At 35.0% G+C, this 24,428-nt stretch overlaps 1 protein-coding gene across 1 annotated transcript; it reads left to right on the plus strand.

The window, feature by feature from the left end:
• Nucleotides 1-512: 512 nt before the first annotated feature.
• On the plus strand, nucleotides 513-21,724 carry NUP37 (nucleoporin 37kDa; the record flags this gene model as incomplete). Its single annotated transcript, XM_010083618.1, has 7 exons — nucleotides 513-585; nucleotides 6,608-6,702; nucleotides 16,653-16,743; nucleotides 19,298-19,479; nucleotides 20,011-20,061; nucleotides 20,446-20,539; nucleotides 21,367-21,724. Coding segments are annotated over 7 exons (700 nt in total), but the record flags the coding sequence as incomplete, so codon positions are not given.
• Between the last annotated feature and the right edge of the window lie 2,704 nt (nucleotides 21,725-24,428).

The raw sequence follows: 24,428 nt of genomic DNA on the forward strand, positions 1-24,428 counted from the left end.
CAAACTATTCTATGATTCTATGAATTAAAATGTTCTCAGTAGCTTGTAAGTCTCTTCAGAATTATGACGGTTGCTTACTGCTGCATTTTCATACAGTCTTTTGTTTAAAATATGTTAGAAATTGGTTTATTAATTTATGTTTTAGTATTTTAAAACACTGATAATGAGGGTTCTTTTTTGTGCTCTGCCACTTAACTTTTTCCAGGAAAAGTTTCAATGGCAGTTATGAGAGATACTTCAGGTAACTGAGTTGATTCAGATTTAGCTTTATAAAATGTTTTGCATTTCTTTCCATGACAAAGTATTCTTGGCTCTTGATAGACAGTATTTTATAGATAACCCTGCTTGTTGCCAAAGCAGAAAAGTTGAGATAGAAGCTTTTGGTTTTTTTTCAAAATCTGAATTTTCCTTTGCATGTCACTTTGCAGGTTTAAACTGAAGGAAAACTGATAAAAAGTTAACCGTTGCAGTGTTAATTGACTGAATGGCTTTTCTTTGTCTGTTGAGTGTAGGTTCTGTACTGCAGCCTCTGATAGGAAGTTAAGGCTATTTACTTCAGACCTGCAGGACAAGAATGAATTTAAGGTAAGGGCAGCTAAACTGATTTTTAACAAATTATTTAGTCTTTAGTCAAGTCTAATCTTTAACTGCCCTTCTGCCCCATTTTGCTTAATATATGGTATGAGATAGAACACTGAACTGTGACAGATCCTTTATCCATCATCTCTAGGAAAAGTCATTGCATTGTATATACCTTTCTGGCTTTCAAGTGGGAATAATTGTAATTATCAACTACATGATCTTTTGATTTAGGAGTATTTATGTAACAATTCAACCAAATTGAAGAAAAGCAAGTAGAGGCTTATGGCTCATCCAGAATATACTCATAAAAAGAATATTCTGCAGATGAATTTCAAGTACCATGTTGGATAAGGTTCCTTTATACAGGCACCTGTAAAATTTTATGTGGTGTTGGTTATTAGACTCCTCTATAAGAAAAGCAAACCTAGTAATTTCTCTTTCATGGAGAACTGGAAGTTTCAATTCAACTTTTTTAAACAGTAGGATATGTAAAGAAAGAATACCGAATTTATCACATAACTGCAGACAGGTACACTAAACGTGCCCATAGGCTGTCACTTGTGTATTGCTAAGATATAAACAAAGGAAATGTCTTCTTCAACTACCATGTCACTTCCCCTTCTTTCAGTGTGAATGGTAGTGTTTGTTTAAGAACAGTGATATAAAAGAAGCCAGGTCTAAATACTGTCTTCACTGTATAAGCTGAAGGTTGGTTTTCTGGAGAATTCTTTCGTTTGCAAGACATGTCAACTCTTACGTCACTTGGATGTGTACGTGTTCTTCAAAATTCTGCCTTTGAAACAATGTCCCAGTCCAAGTACTAATATTAATGAGATGTTTGTGCTGACTGTTTTGAATTTGTTTTGTTGAGGTCTCAGACAAAAATAAGCAAGGCTAATTAATACTAAAAAATCAGGGGAAAGGTTCCTTACCTTTTAGTGTTTTGAAATATTATAACGCCTCTTGTGGTGAGAGTTGTGTATTAAGTGTAAATGAGAAAATAATAGCGTGTCATTTGTGGTTTGTTAATTTGTATTAGTAAGACAATTATATTTGTCTTATAGAAACTAAGTGAATTGCAGATGTCACTTATGTAGCCATACTGATAATGGAATAAGAAGTAAAGATGGATGTTACTGAACAACAGAACATCTTTTCTTTAAAGAAAATACTTTATATGTTACTTCATACTTGCACATACCCTTAATTTCCTTCTTTCATGTTTGGTCATCTCATATGGCTTTGTCACCCAGGCAGTTGGTAACTGACATAGTTACAATTGACTTGGGTAGCACTCCTGACAAAATATTTCTAAAAGTTCTTAATGCTGTTTTCTTGTAATTCTTGTCATTCCTTATTAAAGTTATTATTTATATAATATCTGCCAGTTTTATGATATTGTAGAAAACAGGCTTTAATGTTGTGAATTTAATCTTTTAATGTAAATGTAAAGTTATTGTTGATTATATGTCTGTTGCATTTTGAGAAGTTTATAGAACTGTTCATAAGCACACAGATGAAAGAGAATAGATGAAATCATTAATAACAGTGTAGATGATGGATGGTTAATAAGTGGAAATAATCAAACATATGGATAAACCTGGTACCGCAGGCTCTATTCGGCTAAATTCAGCATCTAAATTCTAAATTTTGTATTTGTTTTGGATTAACAAGGGACCTGATGGACTGCCTAATAAAATCAATGAGAAGTCTCTTGACTTCAGTGGATGCTGGTTCCAGCCACGGATGAATGTTCTTTACACGTTTCATAAATATGAAAACTGTTAATTATTTTTATTGGGGGTTAATTAATGATGAACAACTTTGTGTTTTTGCTAAAATTGAATGTGAGATCTGTGATAGTTCATAACTTTCATACCTCTTCCTGTCCCTCCATCATCTGGTCCTTAGCAAAAGGTACTCTTCTATACCTTCCAGAGTAGACTTCACGTCTGCACCAGCTTTCAGACTCTCCACATTGATGTGGGATACAGCCCAGACTTAACACTGTGAATTACTAATGGGATCTGCCATTTTGCTCATTACTAACTATTTGTTTCCAGAGAAATAATCGGTATTACAACTTCACACAAATATATCTTTGATAATTCATGGGCTTAAACTTTTAACATACAATTTCAAATAAACAAGTTTATTCTAATGAAGTATTTTAGTAAGCTGTAAATTACTGAATGAGAATGAGATTACAAACAGCACACTTTTAAAATAACAATCATTTTGAATATAGCCGGTGACATGATTTTTTTCTAACTTAGTATCAATGCATGATCTATATTAGAACCAAAGAAGTAAAGGTGCCAACTCAGTAGCGCAGTCTGCTTAGTGCTGTTTTTTCAGAATAGAATTTCTGTGATGGGTTATTGTTTTCCCAGTTCTGACAAGATTTTTTTCTGGTATCTGACCAACACAAATGACACTTTAAAACATGCACTTCTAATTTAGGGGAATTTATTACACAGTAGTTTTGACTGGATGCCTAGAAACAAATTTGAAATGCCACATTTACATTTCCATTAAGATAGCAATTATTTTTCATACAAAAAGGTTTGTTGGGGAACTGATTCATCTACCCTTAGGAGTTCTTTCTACACAAACCACTCTGACTTGCAGTTACAAACTTCTACCACAAAAGTATGTTCATTGCACAACACATCAGAATAATTTTTCATGATAGGTAGTGAGTATAGAGACCACAGAGCATTAATGTAACAGGTGTTGGACATTAGAATGTGGTATTTAGCCTGAACAACTACAGCTGTAAGTACTAGCAGTGTAGAAGTTATTTTGCCTCAGAAGGAAACAAGCAATTACAATGTCTTAATTATTCAAATCCAGTTGATATGAATAAGCTCCTCCAATGTCTAATGTAGACAAAAGGATCATGGAATTTGATTTTTGTCAGCTGAAGATGTCACAGATGCTTCTTCATTTTTGACACTACAAAAACTAGAGATCATTTGGTACTTACGCAGTACAAATGAGAAGTGTTGGCTTGAATTTAACAGTAATGTGATTAGCTTTGTTTATGCCAGCTCCAGCACTGGAGTAACAGTCTAAGGACTTAATTAAAGATATACTGAGACTGAAGAAAAAGTAAACATATTTTTACTAGGTCAGGCTTGATCTAATGTTAAAAATAATCAGAAAACAGCTAAAACTACATATTTTTTACCTAATAGCGAGGATCTCATTAGTGAAAAGTAAGAATGTGGACTAGTGCGTTTATATTGGTAAAAATATTGTCTTTTGGAGGTTTTTTGACAAAAAGTGTGGAAAATACCTTTTCCAGGTAGTCATCTTAATTTCTTATACCTGGACAATCATTGTACTATATACTTCTTGTCAAGAAAATAGTAACACCTAACTCTGTTTTGCAAAATCTCATATGGTCACAAACACTCAGTGAGCTATACTGAGCTGGCTTTCAGTAGTTTGATACAGTGGTTTCTTAGTAACAATCAATTGATACCTCAGAAAAGCTATTTCATAAACCTGAGGTTGAACGCACAAAGAATGTATGGAAGACTTTGATCCATTGTACGGTGCACACTTTACACATGGGAATTTCAGGAGAGGTACAAAATGTGCAAACAAAGCTGAAGGAAGTATGTGATTACAGTTGAAGTGTAATCTCTGAACATTTTGTCCTTTATACTAAACAATTAGTATGTGGTGCTTCTGGAGGGATAGACGGAGTAATCTTACTCTGTTTTCCCAGTGGAAAAACTGTCTTGATGTAATTATCAACAAGGAACTTGAAGCATACTGAGTTTTCCATTACTTTGTCAACACAACTAATCCAAAATTTATGGGTTGGATCAAGCCCAGAACAACAAACAAAAGGTAAAATATGACTGATGGATCTTCATTAAATCTTTTTCTTCTTTTGAGGTTTCCATTTGGAAATGAATTGTGGCTTACTTCTGCTTCAAATTTTGTTTAATAAAAAGCATATTTCGTCAGAACTGTGGAAGTAAAATGAGGCAGGATATTTGAATTCAGAATGCTGAACATTTTCAAAAGAAAAACTATTTCTGTCTAAATAGTTTAGCATCATCCTAGGATGTATTAGTTCTAGTATAATTCATTAGGTTTTAATAAAATTATGAGCTATTGGAAAAAAAATTAAGTTGGCTGTTGAAAATGTTTCTGTATTGAATTGATGAGGCATTCATAAAATTTTTAGAGAGGGGGATTTAGTTATTGTGCATGCTTGAGAGATTTTTTTTTTTTTTAATCGGTTCTGCATTTGTTCCTCAGAATAGCTACACTTGGAGAACAGAGAGTGTCTTTTCCTTTCAGAAAACTGTGGAACTGATTGTTTTCATTCGACCTTGTTTTCCTGTGCAATCTCTCCATGTCATGCTATTATCCAGAGGATATTTTAGTCTCCTTTTTATGATACCTTGCAGGGCAAAAAAAGCGCAGCTATGCCTTGAGATGTAATCAGTGGGACTGAAGAGAGTGTAACAGTAACAGATACAATATCTACACATGGATATTTGCCTGACTCAAACTTTTAAGTGAGATTTCTGTCAAGAAGACCATAGGTTTAGTTAGTGAGAGAAGATACATGTAAATCCTCAGATAGAGCAAACTGAAATATTAACTAGCTACAGATTTTCTAATGAGACCAGAGATTATCTATTCATACATAGCCCCCATGCGAATTAATTTGAATGTACACTAAACTTTGAGATGAGTTTTGCATGCTTGCTAAATGCGTATAAGTTCTTTCACTTACGTTTTTGAAGATACTGTAAACCTTGAAAGATTACTGATGTCTGTAGATGAGTATAAAACACTTCATAGAATTGAGAAAAAAGGTGTCTTGATATTATGGCCAAGATAGCTGAAAAGCCTTTGAAATATTACCTAACTTTTAATTTTTACTAAAACTGGGATTTTGCTTTTATTCAGAAAAGCTATGCTGCCAAGTTGGTTTTTGTTATAGATAAATTATTCTCAGTACTTTGAAATAAAAATGTCTTGATTAAGAAGCATCAGGAGAGAATGATTACACGGTAACAAGGTTCCCTTTGAGATTACTTTATGCTTTCTGATACAACTCTAAACGTTTGCTTTTGAGTGACAGTTCACATGTACATTCACACCATGAGTGTTTACATCATATTATTTGAGCATGGATGATCTATTATTCAGTAAAAGAAGAGTGTGTACTATACCCCATTTTTTTCTGCTCTTCATCACAAAAGCAGGGAGCACAAAGCACTGTGTCTGTTTTTCTCAAATGTTTAATAGGAATCATGCTTAACTACTAAGTTGTTGTATGGCTTGCTTGGTTTTGCTTGTACTGTTTTTCCACATCTTTGGTTTTCTTAAAGTCTTCAGCGTATGTTGTCTTCTCTTTCATCTTCTTGTCACCGAGAGTTTTTTTCACTGTTTTTAATATAGGTAGTCTTTATGCTCTGCCATCTTTAGTGGACATACCCTCTTAGGCAATTTGTGTGCTGACTGCTTGGAAAAGGGCATATACTGGACAAGTGGCTGGTTTATTGCTCCTTCAGGAAAAAAACACTCTTGCTGCTTGCAGGAACCCCTAGTAAAAACTGCTATTCAGAGATAAGAGTTACCTACCAGTAATCAGAGTTCTTTAAGATATGTAGATCATGCATGCATTCACTTCCTGCTCATTCTCCTCTTTCTGAGCCTTATAATCTTCTACCTTCAAAATTCACTGGTTGAAAGGAGGATAAATAGTTCTGGTGCCATTCATCTCTGTCAAGTAAGAGCATCAAGCCGACTTTTGTGGTAACTACAAAGAATAGTGAGGGGTCTTTTCGCTTACGGTATGAATCTACACATGAATTACATATTTTAAAGAACTCCAGTTACTGATAAATACTTTTTTTACCTTCCATGTGAAATGATAGCTTTATCTTAACACCCATACATCTTTACTTTGGTAGGTCTATTAAATACATTGTGGACTGATGGAACAGTCAGCTCTAAGGTAAAAGTATTTCTTTTCTCTGCTTGACAGACATTTGATGGCCACTCAGATTACATTAATGATCTAGTGTTTGCTCCCAAAGAAGGTCAAGAAGTTGCAAGTGTAAGTGATGATCACACCTGCAGGTATGTATTTTGTTCAAAACATTACAAAATAGTAGTGTTTGGCTTTTTCTGTGCATGTATGCTTTATGTGCTTGCTTAAATAAATAAGCATTTATTTATTTATTTATTTATTTATTGGGGGCCTTCATAGCCCACTAACAAGGCTAGTCTACTAACAAGCCAACAAGTGGACTAGTCTAGTTAACTAGGTTGTGGACTTGCTTTTTGTTGTGACTTGTGGGTTGGTTTTTTTCAAAGCATTGTTTTGAATTGGCTAGACACAATGTGAAGAAAACTGTTCTGTCTTGGTATTACCTAGACTAAAATTTCCCGACTTGGGACAGGAATTAAAGGCATGATAATAGGAGAGGGAAGACATGCATAGGTCAGCACTGAAATATACAGAGCCTTTCTATCTGTTCTGTCATCAGATGAGTCAAGTTTAAAACCAGTATATGTATGTGAACTTGTCTGCTTACCCAAATTTATTAACGTTACTAGGAGGTGGGATTACATAGTTTAAGGACGGTACCAAACTGATACAGTGGTACTGGCAGCTCATAATACCATGATTATAGCTGCTTGAAACCCATGTATTTAGTTATTTGTAACTGGAAGTAAAAGAGAAGCATGTTTAAATACTTTGAGAAACACTGGTTAGGTTTTTGTAGTACAGGAGGTTTTCCTTGTCAAAAGGTCCCCCATCCCCCTCTTCTAATAGTGCACGTGAATCTATAAAGCCGCTATTTTTATCCCTCCAATGCAGCTCACAGCTGGAGAGACCAGGGCAGCTATGCAGGCTTTTCAAGTCATTGCAGTAGCAGCAAGAGACTTGAGAAAGCATCATCTTTTGACTTTTCTTTGTAATAGCTGTGATAATTCAAAACTTGCCTCAGTCAAGGAACTGTCTTGTTTTTTTCTCTGATTATATGAATTATATATTTGCTCTTTGAAGTTACCACCATATCAATTCCTATATAAATGACCAGGTAGTATTCAGGGTAAAAAAAAAAGTCATTTTTCACTTAAGCCATTTTCTGCCTGGTAAGAGAGAAGGGAATAGCTCCTAGAATGATTGCTCTGTGTCTGAGATTTCATAAAGGGTAGATCATCAACTGGTATAAATTACAGTGCAGTAGCTTTAGGTGAGCTACTCTGTCCTACATGAAAATCTAAAAGGCCTGTGATTTTAATACCCCTGGGGAACTCAGAAATACTAGTTTGAGTAGTAGGCAGATTTTCCATAAACACTGTGTCCATATTCCCAACAAAATAATTAGGAATGAACAGTAGAAATGTATGACTTACTTGTAGCTTGTTCTGATTTATTTCCTATCCTGGATTTCTTCATTAAATCTAAACTATTATTGGGCTTGTTCAGGAAAGAGCTGTTTGAATGTGTGGCCTTTTTTTTTTGTTTATTTCATGAAATGCTCAGTATTGAAAAATTGAAAGAGAACAGTTTTAAAACCAGTAGTCTAACTGATACTAAATTAAAAGGAAATAAAAATTATATAATTAACGTATACTGTAAAGATTTCAACTTGGTAACTCTGAAAGACATTTTATGCTGTAAACCATAAAGTCTTTGGTTAAAAGCCACGGGAAATAAGTAGGAATTTTTTTTTTGGCTACTTGAGTTCTTATTTTTTCCATTCATGCATGTGGAGCATGAAGACTGTTTTTTTTATTGAATTTAAAGGTTACACTTTCAAAACTAATGGAAAATGCATTCCCTGAGACTTACCAAAATCATTCCTTACTCACTGTGTAATTTGCTTCAGCAGTAACATAAGAAGAGGAATAATTCTTCTGTCTGTACTGAGTTTCTGTCCTGAAATTGTTCTCAGAATACATCATCTGTTAATACCTTTAGAATAAAGTTCTAGAACAATCAGTACAAGAACATGAAGTTTTGAGTATTTGGGTATTGTTCTGTTAAAGTTGCACTTCTAAATCTTAATAATGTCTTAATACAATGTCTCAGTATGTACAGAGTATATACAAACATGTTTAGATTTTCCCTGATTTTTACTCAGTAGTAAGTGTAGCAGAGATCTCTAAGGAACCCAAATTTTCAGTTTTCATGCACCAAAAAATCTTTCCACAAGCTGCTGCAACAGTGATTATCTCAGAGCTGGGTTTAGTCATTTTGGTTGGAAGACAGACAGTGTAAGTCAGATACCTGTTGAAGAGCCTGTGGTGATATATTCAATGTTCTTACTTTTAAACTGCTGCTATGGCATTCAGGAATTCTTGTTGTTTCTTGCACGTAGTCTTGGTTGTCCTTGTTGGTCTCACAACACAAGGCTTTATCCTAGCTGTGAAGTAGACCTGAATTAAAAGTACTCTTGCATAAAAATAACTTTAGTAGCCATCTGTGTTATGTAATTGTGAATAGAAGTGTTGTCTGCATTCACAGACAAGTGGAGTTGGCATATAAATATGCTGGATGCTTTAATAATCTCATGTTTCTCTGCACCGAGAATCTCAAAACTAATATAACCTTAAAAAGAATTGCTTTTCTGAAAGAAGACACCTTTGGAAGATTCTTAAAAGCCACCATGTTGCAGCTACTCACAACTGTATTTATATTCAAGATCAAAACTCCTGTAGCTAAAATTACATCTCCAAAGTTGATTGAAAAATAAAATACTGGGTCCTAAGTATCGTACATTACTTCCTTCATTTTGTCCCAAGAATGGCTATGTTACAAGACGGATGAAGCTGTTTGCAAGCATACAATTAATTTATATCTTTGGCAGGATATTTTAATTTTCAAATTTTGCTTATTTTATACTATTATATATAGTAAACTAATATTGAAGAACTCGCAGGAGAGTGTCCTGTATTTCACTTTTTTACAGGTTTAATAATTGCTTTACTCTTCTTAAAAAATCAAAAATAAAATTATTTTTAGAGTTTGATTGCAAAATTTAAAGAAAACGGTAAAAGACTGGCAGAGGAAATAGCTAAAAAAGCTACTGTTATAGTAAAAATTTGAATCAGTTTTATATATGTCATGTGTTAACATATTGAGTACAATTGAAGTAAAATTTTTAAAAAGTAAATATCTTGTGTATACATTAAAAAAAAAATCAAATTTAGGCTATTTATACATTTCTGCTTAAAGCCAAACTTGATCCTGGTAAAACCTACTAGTCTCATATGCATGCTAAAAATTAACCTCTGACTGTTAAAAGGTTAATTCAATCAGATTGATGACTACGTCACACTGCATCCTCATATTGAACTGAAAGATAACTGAGAGTGTCAGGCCCCTAGTAACGGCAGCATGGCCATTTCTTATGGTCATCAAGTGCTGTATTGGCTTGTATTTAAAAAAAAAAACTGAAAAGGACCCATACATCCCTCTCCCTCCCTCTCTCTTTTTCTTACTATTCCTTAAACTACATCATCTTCCTCTCTTCTTGTGTGTGTAACAGAAAAGAACTTACAGTTGGCTTTTCTTCCGCTATATCTGTGAATGTATTTGCCCTTTGATTCCTCTGAGTTCTGTTCAGTTACTTATGTTGTGGCTCATGTCGCTTCATAGAGAAGGACTTTGTAAATTTATTTATCAGTGACTGTCCAAGTTCATCCTTCTCTGTTGCACATACCACAAATTCCAGTCCATCAGAAGGTTAGTTTTGCTCCCTGGACAGACATTCAGGGGAAAGGTTTGATATTATTGGAAACTAAATTGACCTGAGTCTCAAAATTTATTGTAGTGTTTCATCTGTTTTAGGGTTTTTTAATCTGTAGTGTATTTTTTTACATGGTACTCTTATGTCTTAGTTATTTTGTGTACGTCTTTCTCTAGACAATATGAAGAAAAGCCAAAGGTAACTCGTTCAGGTTTTTTTATCTTGTGCTCTTTAATGTGTTGCCAGCGCTTGTTGCACTTGAATTTTACCTTGTTAATTCAATAAATATTTCAGTCTTTAGCTCTATTGAAATGTTGTCATTCTCACTTATTCCTGCCTCCAAGATTATATTTTATTTGTATCTTCCCATTCCTAGCGCACTCAATTATGGATTTTTGACAATCTTTTTTTAAAAGGTATCTTATTTCATGTTGTTCTGTCTTCATCTGTTTGTTGTGATAGGATTCCTTAGTGTGTTTTCACATAAGAAAGGTCATACCAAAATATTTCTCCTTTCTGAGATATGCTTATTACAATTATCAAGCTAGTTATGCATTATAATTGATGAAAATAAAAGAGAGTCTTGGATTGTTTTTAAGAGTCTAGTCTTTGACTTTGCACATTTTTCTGTGCATCCCTGTAGGTCCCCCAAATATAGTCTTACACAATTTCTGTTATACTTTACAGCCACGGTGCAAGTATTAACCAACAGCTTCTGTTGTACTTCACAATCACTATACAAGTATTAACTGATCTCCTGTTAAGGCATCCAGTCAGCTTAAAAAAACATAAAAATTAAAAATCACTTTCCTAATCAAATGTTTGGAACATTATTTCAGCCTGGTCTTAAGTGTGGATGAATAAGCCTTTAGTTAGGAAGTCTTCAAAATATGCAGATGCAATGGTAGCTATTTCCTGTGTGACCCATTATGACTTAAGAGTTACACAGCCCTAGAATGTAGTCTAGCCTATAAATTCTTATAAATAGAAATAATTGCATTAGATTTGTTTAACAGTTACCTTGTATTTTAGAAATTCTTTGGCAGAACTGTAGTTGAGTTTCTCAGTAACAGTCATCCCACAGAAGCATTTAGTTTTATGTCTACATTGGAAACAATAAGCTGATAACTCTAACAGCTGATTTTTCTTTACTTCAGAGGATACAACTGAAGCTTCACATCTTTTGTAAAAATACTGCCTAGTCAGTGTCTTTGCTTTAGATAAATTTAAGGATATTTCAGTAGTAGTAGTGAGTATTTCTTGGACTTATTTCTGAGTGTGTGTATTTTGAAATGTGTATTAGCAAAGAACAGTCAGTTGAGATGCTTGAGATAGTACATGTGCAGCTCCCCCGCCTCTCCTACCTCTACCAACGTTGCAGGGGATAATTGGAATTACATCCCATAGTTACCATTGAAAAATAGATCAATGCTTGTATATCCAAATAGATATTACAAGAAGCTAGAGGTAACATGGATTTTAATGCCAAAATCCAAAATATTCTAATTACTAATTCTTTAATAACATTGACATTTCCTTTGACCACCAAAAGAAAATGGTGAACATGGGTCAACTTTCTGAAAGAGTATTTACACATTTACTCTATGAAAAGGCTTTTATTTCATAGATCAAAAATAAGTGAAGGAAATGCTCTACAGGCACAAATTCAGGAACTTGGATGCTGAGTCAGGAGGTAGTTTAAGATGGCTGTGCCTGGTGGACTAGTGCTAGGCAGCACAGATTAATTTCCTCTTTCTCCCCATGGAACCATTTTTGTGGCTTGTTTCGCACAGTGTGCTGAATAGGGTTTTCTGTTCTGCTACAGATTCTGCAGCGGTGAACTGTTAGTTGGACAATGCATTACCTGATTTTTAAAAACTATTTATGTTGTCAGTAAAATAAAATAAATTACTATAAATTATCTTTACTATTACACCTTTCTCTTCAGCTAGAGGGAATTTCTACAGTTCCGCTTCAGTCTTCTGTTCTTTCACGTCCTACCTAGTTTCCTCTTTGATCTTTGATAACCACCTCCGTATGGAGTTGGCAGACGACCTGAGCAAAGGCCAGTGTTGGTTGTATTCTTCACTGTGTTAACTGATCTCTGCACTTCCATTTTCCTTTTCTGAGATCTTCCTCTTCTCATTCTTTGTGCTCAGTGAGGAACAACTTCACTGTATCATTGTTGTGTGATCTCTGTAATATGAGTCTCTCCATTCTCCTTAGTCCTCTAGGCCTTCCAGGGGCGATAGGATTTTCCTGACATATGGAATATGTATGATGGAGAAATAAAGAAACATCAGCAAGGGGTATTTAAGTTAGATATTATTTGAAACAAAACATTTTTAAGAGTAGGTCAGACAATAATCTGTGAGTAATGGTTCAATGATCATGCTTTGTTGTTGGGAATGGTATCAGATGTCAAGGTTTTTTCTAGCCCCCACCTGACTCACTGAAATTGTTGGAAATCTTAGTTTGAAAGAATTCCCTTTTTTTACATCTATCTTCTGGGGAATTGAGAAATACCTGAGGGTTGCAATATGGTTTTGTTCTTTTACTATTCCAAATACGGAGTTTTTTTCAGTTAGGATTTGGTTTTGCCCTCTAGTTAGAATTATTTGGAATTCAGAAAGTTAGAATATAAAATAAGGATCATCTCCATTGCCACAAGACAGGTTTTCAGATGTTCTAATGAATACTTTGCCAACTTTAGTAAAAGTCCACTGTGTGATAAAATTACTGCATATATGCAGCATGTTATTATCCATGTTCATGCATATGACATTCAATATAGTTGTTCCAATGTAGTTAGAATATCTTTGTGCTTTAAGTGCAGTTGTGATTTGTTTGTTTAATCATAGGATCTAAGTGACAAAAGAAATGTACTAATGTCTCAAGAATTTCCTTTAATGGTATTTGCAACTATATTTTGTATTAGTTTAAATTTTGTGAGCACTGCAGCATATGATTTCTCAGTCCTTAGTTACTTAAAAACAATTAATTTACTCAGTAGGTCACATATTTTGAGGCTTTCCATTATTCAAACTTTGGCCCTTATTTCAACTGTGGTTATTAAAACTTTTCTCCTTTAAATTTATTGTGGAAGCTTTTTTAAATATGAAAAAAGTACCACAAGCCCAATAACATGTCTACACAACAGTGGTTGGTGGGGGGAGGAGGGAGAAGTAAGAAGGTGATACATTGCAGGGTTACAAAAAATATGGAAGTTTGGAGAAAAGTAGACACTAGTTTGCTCTGGTATAAAATCATGGTAATATTAGTAAAGCATCAAGGGCCCTGAATGGGAGAGAAAATGCTCAGTCTTTTTTGGATTGATTTGCATGATAGGAATGTGAACAAAACTAGAGAGGTTTTTTTAGCATCTGTAGCTGATTTGGTTATGATTACTGAGTAATTGAGTAACTGAAATTCACTTTGGCTAAATTTTTGGTCTTTGCACATTTTTTACTTGGGTTAGTCACAAAGAAATATTGAAAAGAGTTAATTGAACACATATGTAATAGTAAACTTCCATACCAGCACGGACTTGATGAATTCAGACAAGGATCTACTTTGATATGTATTGTCTGGCTTGTTTTTTGGTTGGGTTTTTTTTTCGAAACTAAATGATACCATCTTTGTTATCAATAAAGAAAGAAGAAAATGTAACACAGGCATTTATCCTTTTTTTTTTCCCCCTCCTATGCCGTTTGTTACCAGAATCTTACCATTCTTACAAAGTAAGAGATATAAGCTTGGCATTTTATAAATAACAGAGTTAGGGAGGTAGAAGGCATAAATTTATGTCTCAACACCTAATAACCTCACTAACTTCAGGGAAGGAAACATGATGGCATGCTCCTTTGGCCAAAATGATTCACCGTCTTCTGTTATATCATAATTTTCTCCCTGCACAGTAAATACACATGGGAAGTGTTGATTTGACTTGGACAAATCTACAAGGCAAAATTTTTGGCAGTAGAAAAAAGTATTGTATGTTTCTAAATTACCTAATCAAGTAGATATTTCATTTTTTAAACTGTTGTCAGGTTTTTGTTTTGACTTTTTTTTAATAAGGACACTGATCTTTCAAGATTAGAGACCCTGTGTTTTCTACAGGGAAAACAAATATTTGATCTGTTGTGGTTTGGCATAAGAAAACAACATTGTTCATTAAATGTATTTACTTTATTCCCATATATTTTGTCTAGACTTATGATGCATTATTTGGGAGTTTTTTGAAATCTCTTAAATATAAGGCTCTGAGCACCCTGGTGAGATATAAACTGAAAAAGCCTAGAGGAAGTCAGCAAAAATCCTCTAGAATAAGCAATAATAGTACATACTCAAAAGACTGGGCCAAACACTAAAAATTGGCTGTTTCTAAGGTTTTTTGCATGTCAGGGAGGAAGGATATATATGTATGTTTTGGTGTGAAAATGCATATAAATAGTATGCAGCCTTATGGTTCAGACTGGTGTCCACAACTGTGATGTCTTTGTCCTACAACTGAGCTACTTATTTTGTAGGAAAAGAGGCAGTTGAGCAGTGGCTGTGAGGTAAAATACTCTGGTTTAGTTTTGTTGCATTTTTTTAAATGAAGTAGCTTCATGGCTCATTAACATGCATATCTAATGCATCCAAAGAAAACTCACTCATCACCTAACCTAGTTTTGGTGTTTCAGCATATCCTTCCCTGTCAATCTATATTGACCAAATATTGGGGTTTGGGTTGTTTGTTTTTTTTTTTTTTAACTGCTTGATATGTACTGTAGGTGCCTCTAAAGGAAAAGACTGAACTGGTGAAATACTAGGGCCTGAGCAGCGAGGCCCTGAACCAAATTTGACCTCTAGATGAACCTCACAACCTAACAGTACATCTAATATGTTCAAGGCAGGCAACCATTCTATGATTCTATGAATATTGATCACATATGCAATGTATTACCTTATGAATATATGCCAATTTATAAAAGCTTTGTTGTAATGCTTATAGAGCTTTGCTGTAACGCTTGCTGTGTAAGGTTAGTCAGCGGAAAGATTCTAATTGTGTAACAGTAGCCTCGTTTGTCAAAAACAGATAAGCCTATAAAGTAAAAGAACGTGACACAGTCATGACAGACTTTGTTGAGAGATACATAATCAAGATTACCAAATTCATTTGTTCTTGTTATCTTCCCTCTTCTGCTCCGGCCAAGTGCGAGACGGAAGTTAACAAGGAGAAAACCACACCAGATGGGGTTTTTTGCAGTTTAAGATATAAAGTTGTTTATTCAACTGTATAAAAGCAGGGAACGTTTGCAGGGAAATCTGGAAGCCTCATCTGTACAGTGGATGCACTGTGCAGAGATTTCCCAATTGCTGGGAAGAGTTCTCCAAATCCTCTCTGTAAACGGGCTCCCCAGCAACTGCGGATCTGGATGTTTGTAACCTATTATTAGGGCAATTGGTGATGTATCTTTCTTAATCACTGTCACTAACTCTGTGTAGCAATGGTTAGGTGCATTACCTTATCTTATGCTTACTATAGCAGTTCGCTTACTATTTTGCTGCTTTACCTTATCTTGCTTTAATTTATTTTCACTGTATTATTTTCCTCATTACTTTATCACTTTAAACATAAGTAAAAGTAATTTTACTCCTTTAATTTGGTGCCTCTGTCCTTTGTGCTAACCCCGTCAATTGGCAAAACAACTGGAAATATGATTTATTTGTTGAAAGCTTGCCAAGACCCTTTGTGGACTAGTGTTACCTCTGCCATAGATGCTTTTGTTTGCTTTAGCTTGATTTTTAGTTTCTTATATTTCCATTAATCTTGTCATACCAGGGAAAAATGGAAATTCATGTATTAGACAAGCAAAATATTTTAGTGCATGGTCTTATCCTTTACATAGTTATGTGGATTATATAAGTTGCTTGGTACTTCACTCTAGGTTGCTTGTACCAGCTAGACTAACACTGACCTTCCTGCTTCACATTGTCTCTCTGTTACTTATGGTATAGTACAAAGGCTGTAGTGTTGACTTCTGAATAAAGTGGGAACATATCATCTAGATTTCATGTCTAGACAGCTAAATGTATCAAATTATTTGGATATTGCCCTTTTAAACAGAGGCTGTGCCTAGTTCATCAATGATAAAATACATTATCTTCAGCACTGACCACTTATACTGATTTCTTGAAGTGATAAAGCACGAACACTATTTAATTTGGTCACTTCCTTTGTGAATGTATTGAGGCACTGAAAGTTAACGTATTTGCAGTCAAATGGCAATAAATAGTTTAATACTTTGCTTTTTTTGTTTTGTTTTTGTTTCGCTTTAGGGTCTGGGATTTGGAAGGAAATGAGAAAGCCCATTTTGTTCTACGTTCTCCTGGAATGAGTGTTTGCTGGCATCCTGAGGAGGCTTTTAAGGTTGTATTTTCCAGCTCTTCACTCTCATCACCTTTAAAATAACAGAAAGGTGGACTTATCTAAACTATGAATCTTTGATGCTGTAGTAAGATTGAAGTTTGGGGAGCTAGTGTACATTGTAAATGGATATAGGTTGGATCTGCTAATGTGAAGTCACTGTGAATAATTCTCATTCTTGGCATTTTACCCTCAGTCCCTCACGCTTCCCATCAGAAATATTCCTTCTTGATTATACGTCAATTGTTGTTGATGACTATTCTGCTGATTGCATATTAACTTGTAGTTACCAGAGAAAAGTTCAAGTTTTTCTCAGTCATGGTAACACGGTTGACTAATAACATAGACTTCTTTAAAGCATGCCAAGTTTTGAAAAAGATCTGTTTGAAGTTAGCGAGGGATTTTTTTTTTCTTCTTCTTCTTGCTTGGAATATATGAAATATGTGCTGAAAAATCAAAACAAGTCAATAAACTGTGGTTCTAGGCTTATCTGTTTATTGTACTGGGGAGGATTAATCAGCTGATATACACCAAAATATTCAGCTTCACTAATGGTCTAGTCCTTGCAATCTTGGATTTATTATTCCTGTTGTGCCAATCAATAACTGCCTTAAGCAGCTACAAGAAGTTGTTCAGATTACCACAAAAACACAAGCTTAAAACAGAGAAAAGCAGCCAAATAAGATATCAAAATATTTACATAGCAATAAGGAAGAAAGATCTCTAATCTCACCACACTTTCCACCAATATCAATATCCAGTCCTTACTAAGGAAAGTAGGAAAACTGTTGATTCAGGTGGCATCACAATTTAATGTGTTTGCTACTCTTTGCTACTGGGAAACTTTGTTAGCACAACAGAATTACTAGATTAGACCCAAAATATTGCAATATTACACCAGTCTTACATATTAGCTTGTCTTTTCTTTGACCCTTATCAAAGAGTAGGCACAGGAATTTGTTTTTGTAAAGAAAAACCCCTTCAAAAAGCTAGTAAAACTTGACAGACTGATGGTTGCTGAAAAGCTTATTGCAGGTCAAAATGCGTACTGTGCCATGCCCTTTAGTTTGCAGAGGAGCATGTTTTGGTGACAGCTCTTTTTTTCCAAACAAACTTGGATGTTATTGGAGTATTGTTTTTAATGCTGCTTTGCCTTCCTTAATCATTGTTCATAACTATCTGAGAACCATCATCTCCTCATGGAGAAAAGCTCTTTTATTATTTAATAAGAAAGCTCTTTCTACAATACTTGATAAACAACTATGAATATATTACTTTATAAACTTGAATATATTACTTTAATAGAAGAAGTTTAGATAAAATCTGTTGCAAACTGTTATAGGCAGTTATATATATAAGATATAGTTATATATATATATATAAGCAAGAGGTGGTATATAAATTCAATGAGTGTGAATCCAGATTCTACAGTTACACTGAGCAATACTGTTGTGTTCTTCTACAGCACTATGTCTGGCAGTCAGTTCTTTGTAGTCAGAACAGGAACTTTTTAATTTCAAAAGAATAACTTTTTGCTTTACAGTTGTAAAGGCACAGTGCATCTATGGTTAAGAACCGGTGCTTCAAAGCGCCAAATTTATATACATAGGTATCTAAAGATAGATATAAATAAAATCATGTGGTCACTACATATAACAATGTGACAGTACTATAGATTAAAGTGCTTCTTATGTATTGGTGGAAGTGTATTCAGGAGAATGTTTTCTGGTACAAAGTGAAAAATTGTACCTATTTTAATATTATTAATAATTTGGTTGAAAGTATGCTAGGTTTGCTATAGAGTAGAATCATCAGATGGTTTGGGTTGGAAGGGACCTTTAAAGGTCATCTAGTCCAACTCCCCTGCAGTGAGCCCCCTTTAAGTACTGGAAGGCGACTATAAGGTCTTGTCTTCTCCAGACTAAACAACTCTCTCAGCCTGTCCTCATAGGAGAGGTGTTCCATCCCTCTGACTGTCTTCATGGCCCTCCTCTGGACCGTCTCCAACAGGTCCGTGTCTTTCCTGTGCTGAGGACTCCAGAGCTGGACACAGTACTCCAGATGGGGTCTCACAAGAATGGAGTAGAGGGGGAGAATCACCTTCCTGGACCTGCTGGTTATCCTTCTTTTGATGCAGTCCAGGATACGGTTGGCTTTCTGGGCTGTGAGGACACATTGGTGGCTCACGTTCAGCTTTTCATCCACCAGTATCCCCAAGCCCTTCTTGGCAAGGCTGCTCTCAACCCCTTCATCCCCCAGCGAGTATTGATAGCAGGGGTTGTCCTGACCCAGGTGCAGGACCTTGCATTTGGCCTTGTTGAACATCAAGAGGTTCACATGGGCCCACTTCTCAAGGTTTTCCAGGTCCCTCTGAATGGCATCCCATCCCTGAGTCGTGTCAACCACACCACTTAGTTTGGTGTCATCTGTACATTTACTGAGGGTGTACTCAATCCCACTGTCTGTGTCACTGATGAAGTTATTAAACAGTAATGGTAAAAATATTAAGATTCATTACATGCTAAGTTTACAACGTTCTGTTAATTTCTGTTAACAGCTGATGGTAGCAGAGAAGAATGGAACAATACGATTCTATGATCTAATTACACAGCAGGCCATTCTCTCCCTAGAGTGTGAACAGACACCGCTGATGTCAGCAGACTGGTGTTTAAAAAATACTCTTAAAATTGGAGCAGTTGCTGGAAGTGATTGGCTAATCTGGGATATCACTCGCTCCAGGTATATTTATATACAAGATAGGTTTCTTTAGTCTCTTCTTAAGCAGTACATGAAGAGATGTGGTTACTTTGCTAATACAGCACTTAAATGCAATATGTATTAGATCACCTATTCAGTAAATAAATGAACATTCATCAGGAATGATGAAAGAATCAATAAAGATCATTCCCTGGCATTCTTTGTTTCATCTTTATCAATATTGGTCTGTTAAAAATAAGTCTGTCTTTTTGTCCATTTGAGACAGCACCTCACTACTGCTTACCTCTCATTGTAAGTTGTACGTGTTTGTTAAAATTTCGTTCTAAATCATAAATATGTAATTATTGAACCACAGTAAACTGAATAACTGCTTCAGTTTTCTTACTCCAAATTGAGATGTAAGCTGCAGGATTTCTTTAGTTTTCCCTCAGCTTCTTCACGGAGAGTAGACAATGTGCCCCCTTCACTGTTTATAAATGATACATGCTTTTGATACTTACAGTATGAGCTGTAGTTTGCAGAATAATTTTTTACCCTGAATGTCTGTTCTAGTTATCCCCAGGATAAGAGACCTGTCCATGTTGATCGGGCCAGATTATTCAGGTATAAGTGTTGTCTCTGTTCCGTGGGTTTTGTCTATATAAATCTATGTATATGCAAGCAGTTGTGAGTTTAAGGACCTGGTTGTGTCTCACTTAAATAATTTTTAGGGAGACCTGGTCTATAAACTTTGTGAAATTTGTGAATGACGTATGTTTAGTATATATGTGTAACATTCCCATGTTTTGGGGTTTTTTTCATTTGCAATGACATGCATACAGGGCTGTGGGTGGCAAATAATTTACAAGCCATTTCTCTGAATGTGTTTCTCTGCTGTTAGTGAATATCTGACAGCATAAGTTAACCACAAGGGAGAGAGCTCCACTTTGTATGTACTTCTGATAGTCTGATAGGGATATTTGAAAAGGACATTCATTTTATTCACAGGTGGTCCCGAGTGAATGAAAATTTGTTTGCAACCACTGGATATCCAGGAAAGACAACTACTCAACTGCTTGTTCATCATTTAGGACATCCCCAGGTAAATTTTTGAGTTCAGCTTTTGACTAGAATTGTTCTCTTCAAATCAGGCTTAATCAGTTATTAGTTAAAAGCTACAATTAAAAACTAGCTCAAACCTTCCAGAAATGCTGCTTGGTCTGCTTATTTTATTTTGTTTCATGTCATCCATGCTAAGGAAAAACAAAAAAGTCACACCACAGTTAAGCTGCTATTTTAAAAGCTGCTTGATCTGTATGTTTTATTTTGCTTTGTCTTAATCTGTTCTAAGGGGAAGAAAAACACATTTAACTTGTTACTTAATAAATTTTTCAGTATTTCTAATTATAAAGAGGCTAAAAACAGGTTGTGTATTTTACAGCTTTGAATTAATTACATTTTAAATCATTAACAAAAACATATCCAGAGACAATGAATGCAAAACATAGGAAATATTGTGGTTTTGCTGGAGTTAGTATACATTTGTAATGCTTAGAGTAAAAATACTGTCTCCAAACATACTAGTTGTGAGTACGCTTAAATAACAGGACGTAATTTCATGAAAAAGGTTTCTAAGTTTGAAAGTATGTCTCTAAAATAATAATAATGTTAATAATAATGAAAATAGTTGAAAAAATTTGTTATAATGGACTATTTTGCTGTATCTTACTTAAATGTAGTAAGTAGCTACTGGAACTAAGTAGCAGATGATCAGATTTTTCATTTGGATTTCTCTTTTAACTGTATTTGTTGAGGAGTACTAAATCTGTGGGGTTTATTTGTCTATGCAACTTGGTGTATGTGGTATAGAAATCATTTATATGGTAAGTTGCATTGATATTCCTCTTTTTTTTTTTTTTTTTTTTAAAGCCCATTCTTACTGGCACTGCAGCTGTAGGATCTGGTTTGACATGGCATAGAACTCTTCCATTATGTGCAGTTGGAGGAGATCGTAAAATTTTCTTCTGGGTAACTGAAATGTAAAATAAGTATTTGCCTTCAGTCTGAGACTTTACAGCATAATGTCTCTTTTCTAGTAAAATGTGAGGGAATTTACTCTTTGTACTTGTATTTATTCAGTTGGAGAAGATAAGAAAGGAACAAGTAAAATATGAAACATTAGTGTTTGATTTTTATCTTGCAAATACAAGAACTTTTGTAAAATTGGTTATCATACATCTGATACTTGGTTACTTCCCTTAAAATAAAACGTACACTTTTCTAACATGGTATTTGTGTGAAATTATTTTTTTAAAGTGGGGCTTTTTAAAAGATTTTGGATACAGCAATCTGAGTCTGGCAATCTTGCTCAGCTAACAAAGCTCAAATACTGTGAAATTGTCCCAAGTACCTACAGAAAGTACAACTGTCTCTGTATTAGCTTTCTTGACCATCACTATCTTATAAGAAAGAAATGCGGTAATGTACTGTCATAAAATGTCACCTGTGAATGTATTTGCTGAACAAACTAGTTACCACTAACAGTGAAGGAGCTAATTGTGTAATCAGAATGCTAATTTTAAGAAGTATTATTTCTCTTAAGATGACAGGGATTGACTTCAAGTATGCCAAATAGTGTGTGGGTTTTATCTGTTTACAGCCTCTTACTTCCAGACTTTTACAGGAAAATTGAAGACATTCTGCTTTCTAGAAGCATATTTTTCTTGCCCCTCCCATATAGGACTCAGAAATAAAGCAAAAGAGGAAAGTGTAAAAGATGGAGACAATTCCTGCCTTCAGTATCGTTTTTGCATGCTTTTGTAAGTGGTATCAAGATATTCAGCTAGTGCAACAGCTCCTTACAGCATTGTAGCCATCCATATTAGCAGTAGTTAGATTTTAAAAAAAAAAAAATTTTGTCTCTACTTATGCTGGACACATACAACCAATTCAGAGTTAAGACAGCAAAAAGTGAGATTATAGTCACCTTTTAAAAAGTAAGACCATATTTTATTTCTCATCATTTCTTATCCTTGAGAAATTTTGCTCTCCAATTGCCACTAAAATTTACATAAAAGATTAATATAAAGTTCTTCATAGATTAATCTATTTTCAGTATTGTCTATTGAATCTCATCCTTTGTAGGGGAAATGACTTAATTACCTAAAGGTTTTAAAGTTCTGTTTATTTTACTCAGAAAGGTGTTCTAGTGACTGCTCACTTTAAAAAGTCAAATGTGTAAAGCAGTCCTCTAAGGCTTCTTTTTCTGGAAAAGTTGCATTCCTTTTTTCTGTTAAGTACTATTCTACTTCTGAAGCATGTTCCTCTTAACCCTGGTTGTGGACTAATTAAAAAAAAAAAATCATTCTGATGCAAAAAAAAAAAAAAAAATACCTGCAAGTAAGCAAATGAAGATGAGCTCTTACTGTGGGCATTTGTAGATTTATGTAAGGTACTGTGATGGATTAGCCCTTGGTTAGGGGACAAACCACACACACCTGCTCACACAGTTCCCGCCCCCACCCAATGATAGGGGAGAGAATTAAAGGGGTAAATGGAAAAGAGGACTCGTGGGTTGAGATAAGGACAATTTAATAACTAAACTACAATAATATTGAAAATAATACTATATACAAATATACAAATGAGTGGTACACAGTGATACTGCCCCCTCCCCACCCGATGACCAAAGGCTCAGCCTGTTGCCGGCTAACGATCCTAGAATTACACTCACGATTCCCCCAGACGGGGGGGTGCACCGCTCCCGGAGGCACTCACGGAACAGAGATAACAGTCCGAGCGTCCCAGACTGAGAGCTGACCGGAGTGAGTGTGGGGGGGGAAAGGCCTTGGGAGAGCCAATGCAGACACCTGAAGAGAGATATCTAAAGCCCAAGGGAAGCAAAAGAAAGAGAGCGATCTCCCAGAAGGGTCCTCACCTATATACTGGGCAGGACATGCATGTTATGTAATAAATCATTGGCTATTCTGAGTTTCAGTCTTAACATAAGGGCAAATCCTATGCTAGCAACCGGCTGTGCCTCTTTGCTCGTCTGCTGACCTTCGCAGCCGAACAAAACATCGGTCTTATCAGCTCCTCCTGAGCATAAATCCAAAACACAGCCTCTTGCTAGCTATTTATGAAGAAGAGGAAAAAAATTAACTCTCTGCTTAACCCAGGACAGGTACCAACAAACTAAAAGCTGCTTACCACTTCTTCCAAGATACTATGATCATTGGATTGTATTTATCAATGTAAAATACTTTTAGAAAAAATCTATAGTAATTAAATTGATACTGTTATAACCCTGAAGGGTCTTTTTAACCCTTAGGATTGTGCTATGTACTTAAAATTCAATTTGTTTGCCCTCTTCTAAACAAAAAAGACTTTTTGTGTATTATCACCATTTTCTTCTGTGTTAACATTCTCACTATTCTTTAATATTGCCACAAAACAAACAAACAAACAAAAAAGCAATAATTAGCATAGATCATGAGTTTTCATTTATTTATCTGATAATATCCCTGTCTCCATAAACTGTGATATAACTGTACAATGCCCGACTATTTGGAAGACCTTTTTTACTTTCTCCAGCTGCAGCTTGATCTACAGTCATCCTTACTAAGGAAACAAAACCTAAAATTATCACAGAATTTATTTCTGCTAATTTTGGAGAAAAGTAATTCCAAATCTCAAATTAAAACAACTTCCATTAATAGAAATTGGAGGAGTTCAAAGTACTGAAATCTGAAAGACCACTCGCTTTTCTAGGCTTTCAATGAAAGAGGTAACTATTAAAGCGATATTTGAGATCCTTGTACAGAAAGCAAGAAAATTATTAAATCCAACAGCTGGATGCCATAAAGACAGGGTAAGTAGAGTTGGTGTAAGGGTATCCAACAGACTTAAATTAGGATAAATATTTTGGTATTACAGTAATGTCCAGTCAGAATCAACTGCATGTGACCTTTTGACCCCCTTCTTTTTTTCCA

Source organism: Pterocles gutturalis, unplaced genomic scaffold (assembly GCF_000699245.1).
Source record: "Pterocles gutturalis isolate BGI_N339 unplaced genomic scaffold, ASM69924v1 scaffold1045, whole genome shotgun sequence".
Classification (NCBI taxonomy): domain Eukaryota; kingdom Metazoa; phylum Chordata; class Aves; order Pterocliformes; family Pteroclidae; genus Pterocles; species Pterocles gutturalis.